The 18,360-nt window shown below is 43.1% G+C and overlaps 1 protein-coding gene and 2 long non-coding RNA genes across 3 annotated transcripts in view; 1 reads left to right on the top strand and 2 right to left on the bottom strand.

Moving 5' to 3' along the window:
• LOC138978741 (uncharacterized) overlaps window positions 1-18,360 on the bottom strand; it is a 193,183-nt gene that overhangs the window by 66,569 nt on the left and 108,254 nt on the right. The gene's annotated exons all lie outside the window — the stretch shown is intronic.
• The window catches only part of LOC138978736 (sodium/glucose cotransporter 4-like), an 87,072-nt gene continuing 69,061 nt past the window's right edge, over window positions 350-18,360 (bottom strand). Inside the window, exons 9-10 of the mRNA XM_070351529.1 lie at window positions 6,317-6,568; window positions 350-1,177 (exon numbers count right to left, since the gene is read on the bottom strand). Of these exons, the coding sequence (XP_070207630.1) occupies window positions 920-1,177; window positions 6,317-6,568 (510 nt within the window). The 3' untranslated portion in view covers window positions 350-919. The remainder of the gene's footprint in view (window positions 1,178-6,316; window positions 6,569-18,360) is intronic.
• Window positions 13,359-15,809, top strand: LOC138978738 (uncharacterized). The gene is made up of 3 exons (XR_011459785.1): window positions 13,359-13,928; window positions 14,509-14,597; window positions 14,834-15,809. It is a non-coding gene; the product is annotated as an uncharacterized lncRNA (long non-coding RNA).

Raw genomic sequence — 18,360 nt, 5'->3', positions numbered from 1 at the left:
CCGTTTTTTTTACCCAAACTCGACCCCGCTGTGATCGTGACATTCGACGAGGGTTAACAACACTAGGTCCATGTCCAGAGGTCTTCAACCCTGCCTGAAAGTGTGTGAAGTTTCAAAGATTTAGCTTCAATAAAATCCGAGAAAACTTCAGTTTGTCCACTGACGGCCAAAATTCCGGGCGTATATATATCCGAACACTGTCCTGAGTTAAAAAAATATACAAGCAAACACATGATTGAGAATGATTGATTTTACACACACACACACACACACACACACACACAGACAGACACATACACACAGACAGACAAACACACACGAACATGGAGAAAACACCAGGAAGATCATGTGCAGCTGATTCATGTATATAATATCACATTTTCTTTACAAATAAGCTTCCATGATACAACTTTTCAGTAGTAAACAAATTGACAAAAATAGGTGTTAAGAAATGTAACTTATTTCACCAATTTGCAAATTTTTAATACATATCTGCATTCCCACTACACTGATGCAGTGTACACTGGGGACGCATTGACTGTGATTTGTGTTATTGTGACAAAAATATGAAACTTAAAAGCTTTGGTCCAGCAACGCCATGGAAACTGGTGCTCGGTCTGCAAGCCCATTGCCCTGAAATGTCTCCTGCCTCTATCATTTTTATCTTCGACAAGCACTATGTTGACAATAAAAATGGCCAGTATCCATCCCGTGAAAAATGGCGATGGAAGAAGGCCCAGTATCCCTCGATGAAGACGAAGGCTACTGTAGATTCAAATTGTTTACTGGCTTCAAAACTCAGTGGGACTGACTAGGCACTGTAGAAGCCCAGTATCCCCGTGATAAAGACGAAGGCTACTGTAGATTCAAATTGTTAACTTTTCCCCGTTGTCAACTGGCTTCATAAATCAGTGGTTGACTAGACACTGAAAAATGTCCAGTATGCCGTGATGAAGACAAGCGCTATGCCGATGTTTACGTGCATGACGTAGGACATCCTGGTCTCCTCGAAGATGGAGCGGTCCATCGTGTCCACGACGGCGTTCGTCGCGGGCTGAACCATGTCCTCCACGCCACACACCCACAGGATGACCCGCACTCGGAACGGCTGTTGCTGCAGCGTTTTGTCGCCCATCAGTTTGCGGAAGTACTGCGGCGGTAGGTCCTTCTCCACGTACTGCGTTGGGTCAGATATGGGACAATTAAAGTGGGCTTGAAGGTTTAAGTCAAGAGACGAAGGGTGAACGTTCAGTGAAAGTGGGATTTGTGTGTGTGTGTGTGTGTGTGTGAGTGTGTGTGTGTGTGTGTGTGTGTGTGTGAGTGTGTGTGTGTGTGTGTGTGTGTGTGTGCGCGTGCGTGTGTGTGTGTCTGCGCGCGCGAGAGAGAGTCAATGTTTCTGATTGTTTATCCACTGCCAATACTGCATATACGACAAGCGTCTTTGTTTGTTTTGAAAGTACACTAAAAACCACAAACTCTACAGCAGCCGGTTTTGAAAGTACACTAGAAACCACAAACTCTACAGCAGCCGGCTTTGAAAGTACACTAGAAACCACAAACTCTACAGCAGCCGTCTTTGAAAGTACACTATAGAAATTAAGAAACCACAAACTCTAGAGCAGCCGGCTTTGAAAGTACACTAGAAACCACAAACTCTACAGCAGCCGGCTTTGAAAGTACACTATAGAAATTAAGAAACCACAAACTCTACAGCAGCCGGCTTTGAAAGTACACTAGAAACCACAAACTCTACAGCAGCCGGCTTTGAAAGTACACTAGAAACCACAAACTCTACAGCAGCCGGCTTTGAAAGTTCACTAGAAACCACAAACTCTACAGAACCGGCTTTGAAAGTACACTAGAAACCACAAACTCTACAGCGGCCGGCTTTGAAAGTACACTAGAAACCACAAACTCTACAGCAGCCGGCTTTGAAAGTACAATAGAAACCACAAACTCTACAGAACCGGCTTTGAAAGTAGGCTACACTAGAAACCACAAACTCTACAGCAGCCGGCTTAAAGTACACTGGAAACCACAAACTCTACAGCAACCGGTTTTGAAAGTACACTAGAAACCACAAACGCTACAGCAGCCGGCTTAAAGTACACTGGAAACCACAAACTCTACAGCAGCCGGCTTTGAGAGTACACTAGAAACCACAAACGCTACAGCAGCCGGCTTAAAGTACACTGGAAACCACAAACTCTACAGCAGCCGGCTTTGAGAGTACACTAGAAACCACAAACTCTTCAGCAGCCGGCTTTGAAAGTACACTATAGAAATTAAGAAACCACAAACTTTACAGCAGCCGGCTTTGAAAGTACACTATAGAAATTAAGAAACCACAAACTCTAGAGCAGCCGGCTTTGAAAGTACACTATAGAAATTAAGAAACCACAAACTTTACAGCAGCCGGCTTTGAAAGTACACTATAGAAATTAAGAAACCACAAACTCTAGAGCAGCCGGCTTTGAAAGTACACTAGAAACCACAAATATACAACTTTTAGAGCAAACACGACAGGAGTTAAGTCAAATAAGGCAGAAAAAAGTGGATGGTATGATAATTAGATCCCGTGCTAAGTGGATTGGAGAAGGGGAAAAAAATACAAAATATTTTTTGTAATTTGGAGAAAAGACAAGTTTGTCCAGAAGTCCATGTGTTTTTTGCAGAAAGATGATGGTGAAGTTATTCATGATAATGCTTTGATTGTTAAAGAAGCACAGACTTTTTACGAGGAGTTATATACTTCAAGAGAAGCCGAACTGGTAAATCAAGAGATTGATGAAAACCTTGCTCATCCTGTATTAACAGATGCTGAGAGTAAACAATTAGAAGGTAGACTTACTCAATGTGAGCTACTCAAAGCTGTTAAAAAATTAAACAACGACAAAAGCCCAGGATCAGATGGGTACACTGCGGAATTCTTCAAGTTTTTCTATTCCGACTTAGGAAAGTTTATGTTACGGTCTATAAATTGTGGATTTGAGAAAGGAGAAATGTCAGTGACTCAGAGACAGGGCGTTATAGTATGTATTCCAAAGGAAGGAAAAAATAAAACACTTTTGAAAAATTGGAGACCAATTACTCTGCTAAATACGGTTTATAAGGTTGCATCAACGTGCATTGCAGAACGGTTTAAACGTGTTTTGCCAAATTTGATTCATGATGATCAAAAAGGCTTCTTGAAAGGAAGATATATTGGTGAAAACGTCAGATTAATATATGATACCCTGTTCTACTCAAATAAACATAATATACCTGGCCTACTTTTGATGGTCGACTTTGAAAAGGCTTTCGACAGTGTTGCCTGGTCATTTATTGAAAAATCTTTGAGCAAATTCAACTTTGGAAATGACATGAAACGATGGATTTTTACTTTTTATTGCAAAATTAAGTCCTGTGTTTCAGTTAATGGTCGGTATTCAGCATGGTTTAACGTAGGTCGAGGCACCCGGCAAGGGGATCCGCTGTCACCTTATTTATTCTTGATTTGTGCCGAAATATTGTCTCTTATGGTACGCCAGAACAAAAAGATTTGTGGTATGAATATTCTTGGCGAAAATATTTTATTGTCACAATTCGCCGATGATACCAGTCTATTTCTTGATGGTACAGAGCAATCATTTTGCGAAAGTATAAAAGTGTTACAACATTTTGCATCAATATCAGGTCTGAGAATGAATTATGATAAAACAAATGTAGTTTGGTTAGGACCTTTAAAGTTTTGCAAAAGAAGATTTTTGCCTGATATGAATTTTACCTGGAACCCGGATAACTTTAAAGCACTTGGTGTTATTTTTTCAGTAAATGTATCCGAGGTTGTTTTTCTTAACTATAAAAATAAGTTAAAGGAAATTCAAAAACTTCTGAATTCATGGACCAGAAGGAACCTGACACCTTTTGGTAAAATAACAGTCCTAAAAACCTTGGCTATTTCCAAATTGACACATTTGTTTACGAATTTACCTGATCCAGACGAACAGTTTATGATGGAGTTAAATAATATTTTTTTCAAATTTCTTTGGGATGGAAAAAGAGATAAAATTAAAAGAACTACGGTCACCCAATCCTATGAAGATGGAGGATTAAAGATGGTTGACGTGAAAAGTTTTCTGTCATCTCTAAAAATTGTTTGGTTAAAAAGAGTTGTTGGTCTTACTGGATTAATATCAAGATTATTGTCTAAAGCATGTCCATCTGTTATAACAATTAATACGAAAGGAGAGGAATTTGCAAATGTTTTGATGCAGAGAATAGAAAACCCGTTTTGGACAGATGTTTTTAAACATTATAAGAAACTATATGAAAAATGTGACCCTACAACCTTTAACGATTTTGTATCAGAATGTTTACATTATAATGTTAATATTCGCAGAGATAAAAAGACAGTGTACATTCAAAACTGGATCGACAATGGAATTGCTCAGATTGGTCATGTTTTGGGACAAAATGGATACTTATCCAATAATGCATTTAAAATTAAATATCCAAATGTGCGAGGAGATTTTGTATTGTACCAAGGTGTAATCCAGGCTGTTAAAAAATATCAGAGAAAAATCGGCTTAGAATTTGATAAACATTTTATTATGACAGAGCCCAATGTGTGGACATGTATTTGTAAAGGTAAGACACAACTTATTTACAAAAAGCTGATTGAACATGTTACGGTCCCAAAATGTATCGAAAAATGGTCTGAATCCTTAGACTGTTTGTTAGATAAGAAGGCTATTTTTCAACATGTTTTTAAAACAACAAAAGACACTTGTCTGAGATGGTTCCAGTACCGACTATTGTACAGAATTTTGCCCACAGAACGGTTTCTATTTTTGCGAAAAATTGTGGATACGTCATTGTGTACATTTTGCGGTAGAAATGAAGAAACCCTTTTACATATGTTTTGGGAGTGTGATAAAGTGCAGACTTTTTGGATAGAATTTGTAAATTGGCTAAAGGCGAACTGCACCCATTGTGACAATTTAAAACTGTCTAAAGAACTGGTTCTTCTTGGAGTTGCGAACAATGTTGTCACCGATAAAGCTTTTGATGTGTTAGTAATCTGTGCCAAACACCATGTATATATTTCCAAAATGAACAAAAAGACCCCTCATTTTCAGACGTTTAGTAGAAATTTTAAGCAAAGATTTATTTGTGAAAAGTATAACGCAGTTGTAAATAATACAGTAGATAAATTTTACAAGGATTGGCGCCTGTATATGCATGTTTTGATGTAACCCTTAGAGTTTTTTTTTCTTATTCAAAACCTTTTGATACTGCGGCCACCAAGCTCGCCCCCCCCCCCCCCCCCACCCATCCTCCCACCCCATGTATGTTGTAATTGTTCAAGTGTTTTTCGGTTATATGGATCTGTCCTTTTGGTTAAGTGATGTCCTGTAATGTACAGAATTATATGTATGTAAAAAAAATAAAAATAAAAACTTCACCAAAAGAGAATAAAAAAAAAGAAAAAAAAGAAACCACAAACTCTACAGCAGCCGGCTTTGAAAGTACACTAGAAACCACAAACTCTACAGCAGCCGGCTTTGAAAGTTCACTAGAAACCACAAACTCTACAGAACCCGCTTTGAAAGTACACTAGAAACCACAAACTCTAGAGCAGCCGGCTTTGAAAGTACACTAGAAACCACAAACTCTACAGCAGCTGGCTTTGAAAGTACACTAGAAACCACGAACTCAACAGCAGCCGGCATTGAAAGTACACTAGAAACCACAAACTCTACAGCAGCCGGCTTTGAAAGTACACTAGAAACCACAAACTCTTCAGCAGCCGGCTTTGAAAGTACACTAGAAACCACAAACTCTACAGAACCGGCTTTGAAAGTAGGCTACACTACTAAACCACAAACTCTACAGCAGCCGGCTTAAAGTACACTGGAAACCACAAACTCTACAGCAACCGGTTTTGAAAGTACACTAGAAACCACAAACTCTACAGCAGCCGGCTTAAAGTACACTGGAAACCACAATCTCTACAGCAGCCGGCTTAAAGTACACTAGAAACCACAAACTCTACAGCAGCCGGCTTTGAAAGTACACCAAAAACCACAAACTCTACAGCAGCCGGCTTTGAAAGTACACTACAAACCACAAACTCTACAGAACCGGCTTTGAAAGTAGGCTACACTAGAAACCACAAACTCTACAGCAGCCGGCTTAAAGTACACTGGAAACCACAAACTCTACAGCAACCGGTTTTGAAAGTTCACTAGAAACCACAAACTCTAAGCAGCCTGCCCCCCCCCCCCCCCCCCCCCCCCCACCGCCACCATTTCACCCACCCCTCTACACCGACCTCATCTTTCTCTCCGACGTGGGGGCAGTGCCTGGTGGAGAACGTCATGCCCATGTAGAACTTCTCGTCAGGGACCTTGGTGACGAGGCTGATGGCCACGATCAACAGGGCGGTGAACGCAAACAGCAGCGCCCCGAAGTGCAGGAAGTGCAGCTTCAGGACAGCGTCGGCACCCGCCGGCTGCGTCACATCCTCCCCGCACTTTGCCTCAGCCACGCCGAACTGCTCCCAGATGAACCGCCCTACCCCGACCTGAAAGGGTACACCAGGAGAAGAAAACAACACGGCAGATATACCGACCCTATACACCAGGAGAAGAAATAGACAAGTCGCATAAGGCGAAAATACAACATTTAGTCAAGTAGCTGTCGAACTCACAGAACGAAACTGAACGCAATGCAATTTTTCAGCAAGACCGTATACTCGTAGCATCGTCAGTCCACCGCTCATGGCAAAGGCAGTGAAATTGACAAGAAGAGCGGGGTATAGTAGTTGCGCTGAGAAGGATAGCACGCTTTTCTGTACCTCTCTTCGTTTTAACTTTCTGAGCGTGTTTTTAATCCAAACATATCATATCTATATATTTTTGGAATCAGGAACCGACAAGGAATAAGATGAAAGTGTTTTTAAATTGATTTCGAAAATTTGATTTTGATAACAATTTTTATATTTTTAATTTGTTTTTAATCCAAATAAAACATATGTATATGTTTTTGGAATCAGAAAATAATGGAGAATAAGATGAACGTAAATTTGGATCGGTTTTTAAAAAAATTTTTTTTTTTACAATTTTCAGATTTTTAATGACCAAAGTCATTAATTAATTTTTAAGCCACCAAGCTGAAATGCAATACCGAAGTCCGGGCTTCGTCGAAGATTACTTGACCAAAATTTCAACCAATTTGGTTGAAAAATGAGAGCGTGACAGTGCCGCCTCAACTTTCACGAAAAGCCGGATATGACGTCATCAAAGACATTTATCAAAAAAATGAAAAAAACCGTCTGGGGATATCATACCCAGGAACTGTCATGTCAAATTTCATAAAGATCGGTTAAGTAGTTTAGTCTGAATCGCTCTACACACACACACACACACACACATACACCACGACCCTCGTCTCGATTCCCCCCTCTACGTTAAAACATTTAGTCAAAACTTGACTAAATGTAATAAAGAAGAAACAACACGGCAGATATACCGACCCTATCTTCTTTGGTCACGTTACCCTACACCAACATTATACGTTAATTGGATCTGTGATCCAAACATGGCTTTTGGTCAATCGAGATGGCAGTTTATCAATAAACTGCCATCGAGATTGCCATGTTTGGATCACAGATCCAATTAACATATATATCTCGACATTCACTGGTCTTAGGGTTTTTGTTTTCAAAGAAGAAAGAAACTTGCTTGAACACGGACCACTTCTCCGAGCAAAATCAACAAACCTAATCACTCGCATTCCATTCGACGTCACAGACATACGCTTGAAAAAGTAGGACAAATTGTATCGTGTTTGAAATTATAATTGTGACAGGGTGACCAGTCACCAATTATAGAGAAAGTTTTGTTATTGTCCAGTCTAGTGTTTGTAGTTCATGTTGCCGATCGCTTTCAAGGCCAGGAAACAGGACAATGTCGGAGTAGCCCCCCTCAAAACCAAAGGCCAACTCCACAGTGACAGCCAGTCAAAAGCGGACATCCTCCTTAACCAGTTCAAATCTGTCTTCACCAAAACTTCCTCCCAACCCCTCCCCCACCTCCAATCCACCGCCCCTGACATCCCACCCATTACCATCACAGTCCCCGGAGTCACCAAGCTGTTACGACAACTGAAAGTCAACAAGGCGTCCGGACCAGACGGCATCCCGAACACCGTCCTCAAGACACTCGCCGACAGCGTCGGCCCAGCGCTGGCACTGATCTTCCAGACCTCTGTCGACAGCGGACGTCTACCCAAGGACTGGTTGTCGGCCAACGTGTCGTGTGCCTTTAAGAAAGGGGACCGCCACGAACCCGCCAACTATCGCCCAATCTCCCTTACCTCTGTCCCCTGCAAACTCCTTGAACACATTATCTTCCGCCACATTATGTCCCATTTCCAAGCCCACAAAATCCTTACAAACCTGAACCACGGCTTTCGATCTGGCTACTCCACTGAAACCCAACTACTAACCACCACCAACGACCTACTACAATCTTTTGATCAAGGCAAACAAATTGACATGGCCATACTAGACTTTTCCAAAGCATTCGACACCGTCCCCCATGACCGGCTCCTCCTCAAGTTGGCCAACTATGGCATCACAGGCCCCCTCCACGCATGGCTTCACTGCTTCCTCACGGAACGCAGCATGCAAGTCGTCGTTGAAGGCAGTACGTCCCAGCCCACTACCGTTGACTCAGGCGTCCCACAAGGCACCGTGCTGGGCCCACTCCTTTTTCTCAGCCACATCAACGATCTCCCGCAGGCAGTCAGATCCCAGGTTAGGCTGTTCGCCGACGACTGTCTCGTCTACAGAGAGATCAACACCTTTAACGACCACCACACCCTACAAGAGGACCTGAAGTGTCTAGAAGGCTGGGCAGAGAAATGGGGAATGCGCTTCAACGCCACCAAGTGCTATGTCATGAGCATCTCCCACAAACCACCCTCCACCTTCATGTACTCCCTCAACAACACCATCCTCAAAACTGTCCCTTCCAACCCATACCTAGGCATCCTATTCTCGGACAACCTCAAATGGAGAAACCACATCAGCAGCATCACCAAGAAAGCGAACTGCACTCTTGGCTTCCTACGCAGAAACCTCCGCCACTGCCCGGCAGCCTGCAGACGAAATGCCTACCTGGCCCTCGTCCGACCCCTCCTTGAGTACGGAGCAGTAGTCTGGGACCCGTACCAAGCGCAGGACATCGATAGGATGGAACGCATACAGCGCACAGCAGCACGTTTCATCGCCAACGACTACCGATCAAGACGTCCTGGCTTTGTTACGGGCCTCCTGACACGCCACAACCTCCCAACTCTCCAGGAACGTCGAGTAAACCTCCGCCTGACTTTCTACTACAAGGTGGTTGAGGGGCTGGTGCCGGCAATGCCTCCAGACAAATTCCTGACCCCTCAACGTGCTGGCCGCATGATTCGACCCAGAAGACAAACAGCAGACTACGTTGGTAGCAACCCCATAGACAATTACATAAAAAATAACAACAGGTGTTTCGCTGTACCACGCTGCAACACTGAACAATACAAGCAGTCGTTCTTCCCACGATCCACAATAGAGTGGAATCACCTGGACAACACAGTTGTCCACTCAGCCTCTATTGAGGCATTCAAGGCGGCGCTGACTACCAGCCGCCGATAAGCGACGTCGCTGCGCACACCCACCCGTCGCGCCAAAGCCAGCAATCTGGATGCTAGCGACGTAACCTACAGATACAGATACAGAATGTCATTATCTATCTTAAGTTAAATTTTGATATGCTCAGACACCTGGCGGTCGTTAACTCGCTCAGTCGGCTGTGGCCACTAGTGACCATAGTCTGTGTTCCTTTGACGTCAAGCCGCCCTCGCCGGGGTACCTCGGGGCCCCAGGTGGTCGTTATGCAATGTGCCGCCAGCCTGTCTGGGTATCGTTGGACTCGGCGTTTCGTCAAGTGAGTGTGAATTTCTTTGTATTTGATAGGAGAAGCCTGTCAGCTGCGGTTGGAAGGTCGTAATCCCTTACCCCCCTTTTTCTCCTTGTCTTTAACCAATGGAATGGCTTATTATCTTAGAATGTTGTGTTGCTAATAGTTACTAGGATTTTGATTGGATGTTTGTGACTCTAGCTAAAGTTTGATTATGTATACATGTACATGCTAGGGTGTGAGAGAGAACGGAGAGAAATCTGAAAGACGCGAGAGAGAGTGGACGTGTGTTGTTGTGAGATCCACTTTTTGATGGTTTTGTGCACAAGTGTTGTACACTGACTTCTGGTATCGTTAAAATAAAAGTCACGTTACTGTAACCCCTGACTTGGCGTCTCTATGTGAATGCTTCCTGCCTGAGCAAGCACCCCTACTTCTTCTTCTTCACTACTGCACCCCATCACATCTTGGCGTCGTCGACAGAGATTTAGGAAGTAGAAACGCCGCATTTTTTATATCAGAAGGCAGTCAAGTATAGGAGGGACTCTGGGACCTATCCAAGATGGCGGCCGAGGTTGCTTCACGACCCCAGTGGCAGGCGTTTCCCCCTCCCAAACTTCCCCTCTTCACAAGCGGCGATGACGGCTGTCACCTTGACGACTTCGTCACAGAGGCTCGACGTATCATCGCACACTTCAACCTGGCGGCACTGGGAGGCGAAGCTGCAGAGTGGCTTATACAGTCCCTTGCTGGTGCTGCCAGAAGAGAGATCAACCTACGTCCCCCACATGAGACCGCCTCTGCTGACTTGGTTCTGGCCATACTGCAGAACACTTTTGGCGACCACATCAGCGTCACGTCACTGACCCTTACAGAAAAGAAAAGTCGCTGCGACCTCGCTGCGACCTCGTTGCGAGGTCGCAGCGATCTAAACACATCGCAGCAACTAGTCGCAGCTGGTCACAGCTAGCCGCGATGTTGGCGCGAGCCTCGCAACAACATCGCGGCTAGCCGCGACCTTGGCGCGAGCCTCGCGACAACATCGCGGCTAGCTGTGACCCTGGCGCGAGGCTCGCGACAAGAGCGCGGCTAGCTGCGACCATGGTGCGAGGCTCGCGCCAACATCGCGGGTAGCTGCGACCTTGGCGCGAGCCTCGCAACAACATCGCAGGTAGCTGCAACCTTGGCGCGAGCCTCACAACAACATCAAAGTTAGCTGCGACAATTGGCGCGAACCTCGCAACAACATCGCGGGTAGCTGCGACCTTGACGCGAGCCTCGCAGGTAGCTGCGATCTTGGCGTAAGTTTCCGAACAACATCACAGCTAGGTAAATTTTTAGGTATTGTTCTAGTATTCACTAATGTTGCATTGATATTACTGGCACCCCTTTTAAACTGATATGGTTTTTACCTTTACAAGGCGACGATGTGAATTTGTGATGTAGATATGTGGCTGGTTATGTGCGAGTATGTAAATAATTGTGTGTGTGTGTGTGAGTTGTGTCTGTGTGTGCATGACAGTGTAATGTACGTATGTATGCATGCATGGTGATGTGTGTCTGCATATGTGTCTGGTTGGTTTTTATTTTATTTTTACCGTGCTGTGCCAAGATGAAATCCTTTTGCAAAATTGGTGAATAAATATCTTGTATCTTGTATCTTGTAGCCGCGACCTTAATGGAGGCTTTTTCAACATCATATGGAGGGGCCTGCTTATAGAGCGATTATTGTGTCTGACTCTCTGAGTGGCCCTATTTGCAAATATTCTTACCATCTTGGCACAAGAATGAGACATGGTGGCAGCAAATATTATTCAGAAACATAACACTCAGCTTGCTTCATGTTTTAAAAAACTGTATGAAATATGTTTCATATTACAAAGTAAATATTTTCTTTTGTTTTTAAGCAAAAAGTGTATTTTGGCATTAATTCTTCTGTTAAAGGGATGTATAAATCAGCAGCCCGAAATTCTTGTTTGTTTACCAACTGCCAGAGACTTTTATTCTGTAGTTTCACACAAAATGTTGTTGAAGCAAAATTCAAGGCACATTTCTGCTTTTTTTTCAATAATCTTATGGTTAGATTTCGCTAAAAAGTTATGTCAGATGATGAATGAAGCATGGGGAAATTTTTTTATCAAAATAAAAATAAATGTAAAAAAAGTTTTTATTTTTGAGAAGTACAGTATAACACTTCCAATGTTTTGATTTCCATGTGGAGAGAGCATGTGTTTTAACTATAAATATCGACCAATCAAATTCATGTCACTATGCTGACAGCCACACCCACACAATCACAGCAACAGTTTGACACAGTGTATTAGAGCGCTGTCCACGATGTTTTGTTAAACGCACAAAATGCATGGTATTTGAGAGGACTTTTGCCCTTGGCATTTGCCAAATAAGGATATCGTACTACGCTGCATTACTTTCATGAATTTTCAATCGGCTAACCTGGCTTCGTCCTTCGATCCTGATCGAAGGGGAGTGTATTTTTGATATTTGTAGGGAATAGCTAGACTTAGTATTTGATGCCGATTTCTGTATAAAAATGTAGACAAACACCTTTAAACTCGAGTATTATATTTTCACAAAGATGGTCGCAACCGTTTATATGGCATGTTGCATTTCCATTTAAAAATCAGGTAAAGTGTTATCTTGTGCTTCTTTAAAATTTGGGAGCTAGAAAGTACCATGGTGACGTGTTGCTAACTGCATTTAGCTTAGGGAGTTTACTATTGCCCATTAAACTCAAAGTGTACAACCAGCCTATATTATAAAGACTTAACAGAAATGATCAGATTCAGAGCATATTATAATGGACAGCACACGAATGGAAGCACTATATATAGCTTGCACACCAACAAACAAGAGAAATTTTAACTGGCAGTGTGACGATCAAACAATTCCATTAAAAAATATAGCTGGAACCTTAGCTGTTTTGCGCTTGGAGTATTCTCAAAACATATATTTTCAGGAAAAAAAAGGTGTACTCCATACATTTGACCGTTGCAACATTAAAAAGTTTACCAAAACATTAAACCAAATGCTTCTTTCAATGTGTAATGACAAAAGCGGTTACCATTGATCAAATGCAGAGTTGTAAAGTTGTTATAATCATTAAACCATACTTATCGTATTTTTAGACAAACAAGCATACATAGTCTAATACGGCAATAATTATGTGTTCCCAGGTCTTGATCACAGGCGGAAGGTATCGTCCACTGGTCTTTCTGTGATCTTATAGGTAAACCCCAAACCTTCTTTGTATCACTTAGCTCCTAGCCGCAATCGGGATTTTTTCCACCCCATTTCAAAGGACCAGACCATGCTGTTTTAAAGGTTATATTAGAACCACTAACCGATGACTGAAGGTTAGAGAAATGCACCTGAGCTGAAGATGCCAAAAATGTAAAGAAATTCACCGAATAAAATAAAAAATGTATACCACATCAAAATACATACCATTTTCGTTAGTTAATTTGTGTTTACTATGTGATTTTGTATGAATATTTTATTGAAGTACCGTTCAGCCTCACACAGCCTCCGCGCGCTGTGATGCGCAACATTTTTCAGTTCGGTCGTCGTACTTTACGCTCTCTTGCTCCGCGTCAAAGAAACTACAATGGGTGTTTTGAAAGAGCAGAGCTAGCTCTATAATTTCGTATATTTTGAGAACTGGAAAACAAAGTGACCAAAAATTGCGGTTGAAGTTTTCAAAATCAAACTACCGACAACTTTATCACACTGCCAAATGAAATACACCATTCGATTCAGCTCGAATTTTTCTTTAAACAAGCAAAAAATGAAGTCAGTCCGACATGTGTCCTCCGAGCAAGACGCCCAAAACGAGGCTCGAATAGCTTTGCCTGCAGTTTTGAAAATGGCGCCCGGTGGCTCAAGCCGCGATTACCGACTCAACAAATTCGACCCAAGCATTCTTTTCGTCCGGCACATCGATTCAAGATGTTCTGTTCGGTAAGTTTAGACATATTAAAGTATTGATTGAATGTTTTTAATGGCGGATGTACGAAATGACAGAAGGTATTTTGTACTGAATTTGACGAAGCGGTTCGACTTCGATGGCCTGTCTGTGTTTCAAGCGGAAGGGTTGTGTTACGAACCGCTTTCGTTTTTTTCTCTAACCCAATAGAATCTAATGACGAAAATAATCATTGACAATGTATCTAAAGATATAAAACAACCTATTTCTGGTGCATGTACGAAATGATTGCATATTGTTCAAAAACTGATTTTATTCTGGTCACGTAACTTCTTTTCTTGCACCAGCTGAGTGAAAACCGAAAGTAGAATTCACCAGCTGACTCTGAGAACGTTTTGCGGACTCGCAATGTTTCGCACATGTATGTCGACTTATTTCGTGTGAGAAAACAGATATTACAGATATATTTTTTTTATAAAATACTGGTAGCTGCTTTTTTATTTATTGAAAATGAAATAACTGACTTTTCTTCTTTGAGTTTGAATGGTGTTTTTCTTTCTGCAGAAGTAGTGTTTGATGTTATTGTTATAACTTACTTTTTGTTCTTTTCTCCAGATGACACGCATGCACAAATCCACCGACCGGGGCTGACAAACAAGGTTTTGCTGCAGTTACAGAGGCAAAGTGGCAAGCCCTCTTCAGTGGTAAGTACTCGGTTGATCACAACTCTTTTTTGTCTTATAGATATGCTTATGTATTTATAAACAGGCTAGCAATCCTTTGCGTCTTTTCTTTATCCACTAAAATTAATTACAAAATAATAATAGACATTGATAATTTGTATTTATTTCTTTGGCTGTCCCTTTTACTATACTGCAGCATAGTTCATGCACTGGTATATTATCTTTTGGAACACAGACTGATATTGACTTTTTTTCAGGTCCACTCCTGGTTTGAGAAGCTCTTCCCAGAAGTTACCTTTCCTGTGGATCGGATTGGTGGTGTCATTGATCGCACGGAGAAGCAATTCAAGGAGCACCTCAGTGGGGAGACAGGAACAACAGCATTTCTTCAGGTTGTCAGAGATCTTGATTCAGAGATGAGATTCCCAAATTTTGACATAAGAGGGTAAAGGAAGTTTGGGGTCCAGGGGCAACGCCCCTTGTGGGAGTCAGGGGGCTGAAGCTGATGCGTTTTTAGCATTTACATAACAAAAAATTGCTCAGAAATGAGTCTTATCAGCAGAATATTTTGATTAGAACTTTGGGCATTGTTCATGCATTTCTAGAATGAATCTCACAAATAAACAACAACAGTCACTGAAAATAACATCACACTCACAGACTGACAAACACAAGTGTGCACACAAGGACAAATATGTGGTCAAATGGTCTTTCAACACGCTCTTGCCTCTCTATTTGTAGCCCAGTACTTTATTACACCACGTGCATTGTGCCTTCCCCGAACATTCAACTTTTGAACCGAATCTCCGAGACGGATGGACAGTTTTCGTCCCTTCACTTCGGTAGTTATAATTTCGTCTTTCCACGCCCAAACCCATTTGTTCTTTAGCCCTTTATCAATCTCAGAAGCTAAAGCATGTTCTGTTTCTGCCAACAATCGCATTGACGACGCCATCTTGCTAAAGTGGCTAAAGTCAACAACTAAATCAGCCCATTTAGGAACCTCCGCGATGAAGACACTGATGATGAGGAGAAACTTGTTCCCAAATGGACAGTTCGTACACGGGTCTAAAGTTCATTTCGTAGATTTTTGGTTTTGAGCTCGGCGGAGATTTTTTTGTCGGAGGTATTGTCGGTCCGGACAATCAAAAACCGGTCTAGTCTTTTGGGAGATTCAGTCATTGGCAGGTCAGATTTTTGATAATCAACCTCTACCCCCCCCCCTTTTTTTTTCTCAAGGGATCTGGACGATTCAGGAAAACGGTCCTGGGGATCAACTTTTGAGCAGAATTCCGCGAAAAAGCGGAAGAATCTCATCTCTGTTGATTTTGTTTCTGATGCACTCAGCCACCTTGGGTTAAGAAGGGGAGAACTTCTTGGAGAGTGCATACACTACGTGGTAGGTATGCAACATATTATGTACTGGTTAGCCTGTAATGTACTGTCTTGATTTCATTTTCGAAATATAGTTTTTCATAATAACTATATCGCTGATATTCAGTACCAAACTTTTTTTATTTAGCTCTACACTTTTACTTTTAGGGTGTATTGCAATTAACTTTGAAAAAAAGGTTAAGCAGCTGTTTATGTTTAAACAAAAAATTACTCACGAGACCTTTAGCTAAACCCATGTGACATTGGTAAAAAAAACAGCATGAGCGATTGCTAGTGCTGGCGATCTTGTATTTCGGCAACAAATTGTGAACTCTGATGAACTTGTTCGTCCTGATCGCAGGATACAGCTTGCTCTATTTAATCTGAATTTATGCCAAATGAGCTTTTATTAAATAATTTGAATTTAAACCAATTGTTTGTTTTACATTTGAGAATATGCGTCTGCATGTGTTGAACTGCTTCTGTCTCTAGTCAATTTAGAATGTATGTAGCACAATGGCCTGTCAGTGCGAAAGGATTTGCATGCACCCACAAGCTGGTTGCAGCATTTTTCTGGGAGGGTTTAGGTATATTTTAACTGGGACTTTAAACCATCTAAACAATGTTCAGGGTTTGGTAAAGCATTTCCTCCTGCATAACTGCAGTAAGTTATCACTCATCACTAGGTTGCAGCTCACTTGCTGTGAAATTTGAAGGTCGTTGCTTGATGATTTCATGGACATCGCAGTAAACCGTGACAACTGCACAGGTAGCTGCAGCTGGCTCAAGGAAAGCTTGTACGTGGTAAGAATTTGGAGGACAGGCCAGGGATATCCCGGCTCACCCTGGTCGTTGCTAGCTATAGCATTGACATGGTCGCGGATATATAGCTGTGACTACCACATATAGGTCCGGGTAATCGCGGCTAACTGCGAGGTAATCGCGGCTAGCTGCGACCTAATCGCGGTATATAGCTGTGACTATCAGGAACAGGTCCGGGTTACCGCGGCTGTAACCTGCTTGGGTCTATAATAATTCATCGCGGCTTGCCACGACTAGATCGCAGCTAACTGCGACTAGATCACAGCTAGCTGCGACTACATCACAGCTAGCTGCGACTAGATCACAGCTAGCTGCGACTAGATCACGGCAAGCTGCAGCATGATCCCAGGAACATCGCGGCTAGCTGTGACCTGGTCGCGGCTAGCTGTGACCTGGTCGCAGCTAGCTGTGACCTGGTCGCGGCTAGCTGTGACCTGGTCGCGGCAAGCTCACAGTAAGGGGTCCAGGACATCGCGGCTAGCTGCTGCTAGGTCGCGGCAAGCTCGCAGGGAACATCGCAGCTAGCCGCGACCTCATCACATCAAGCTCGCGGGTGGGATCTCCATATAAGGATATATAACTACATCGCAGCTAGCTGCGACTTAGTCGCAGCAAACTTAATTTGCATGGTAAATTACGGCCTCGCAGCGACCTCGCAGCGACCTCGCTGCGAGGCTCGCCACAGGGCCTTTTTTTCTGTAAGGGGATATTGACATTCTGCAACCGCTCTCAGGGTCCCAAAGAGGGCACTCTAGAGTTTGCCCACGATTTGCAGACTCTACAACTCAAGACGAACGCTGCTGTTCCTGAAACTGTTAAAGATGTTGGTCTCAGAGATCGTTTCATCTGTGGACTGTATCTGCCAGCGCTGAGACAGCATTTGAGGCTCTTTCTGAGGCAACAGGAGAATGTCAGTGCGGTCACCTTTGTTGCAGCCCGTACAGAAGCTCTGAGATGGCTGAGAGAAGACTTTGAGGAGGTGACGAAAGCGAGGACAACTGCAACAGAGAAGAGCTCTGCCGTGAAAGAAATGCAGGTTCAAGTCAACGTGCTGACGGCGGAAGCAACAGAGTTGCTAGCTGATTTACATCAGCGCCTGCCTGCCGCCCCCAAAGCTGCTCCAGGGCAGAGGCTGCCATCGTCGAGGTCAAGGCCACGCTGTTGGGTGTGTGGTCGGAACGGCCATTTGCAGAGCCAGTGCCCAACCAAGCGTGAGATGCGTCAGCAGCCGTGATCATGGAGACAACCCAGCGAGCCATGTATTAGACAGCAGTCAGCCACCGCCAAGCAACCTGTCAATGAACAAGGCAGCCAGACTGAGGAAGTTGCGGTTCCCGAGGGCAAGTCGTCGTCTGAACTTGAGCCCATCGTTGGAATGCTTGAGAAACGACTAAAGAAGGAGATCAACACCAAACAACGCCTCCAGGCTGACCAACTTCAGATGAAGCTGGAACTACACACCCTGCGGGAGAAACTAATATCTCTACCTACTGTGGAGATTCCTGTTGTGCAGACAATGTGAGTCTGCGAGTGGTCCGCTCCTTGTATCCCCTGTCCCGTTTTCTGACAGTCCTCCCATTCGCCTACC

This window comes from Littorina saxatilis, linkage group LG10 (assembly GCF_037325665.1).
Source record: "Littorina saxatilis isolate snail1 linkage group LG10, US_GU_Lsax_2.0, whole genome shotgun sequence".
In the NCBI taxonomy this organism is placed as follows: domain Eukaryota; kingdom Metazoa; phylum Mollusca; class Gastropoda; order Littorinimorpha; family Littorinidae; genus Littorina; species Littorina saxatilis.
This window is presented reverse-complemented; position numbering and strand designations above follow the sequence as displayed.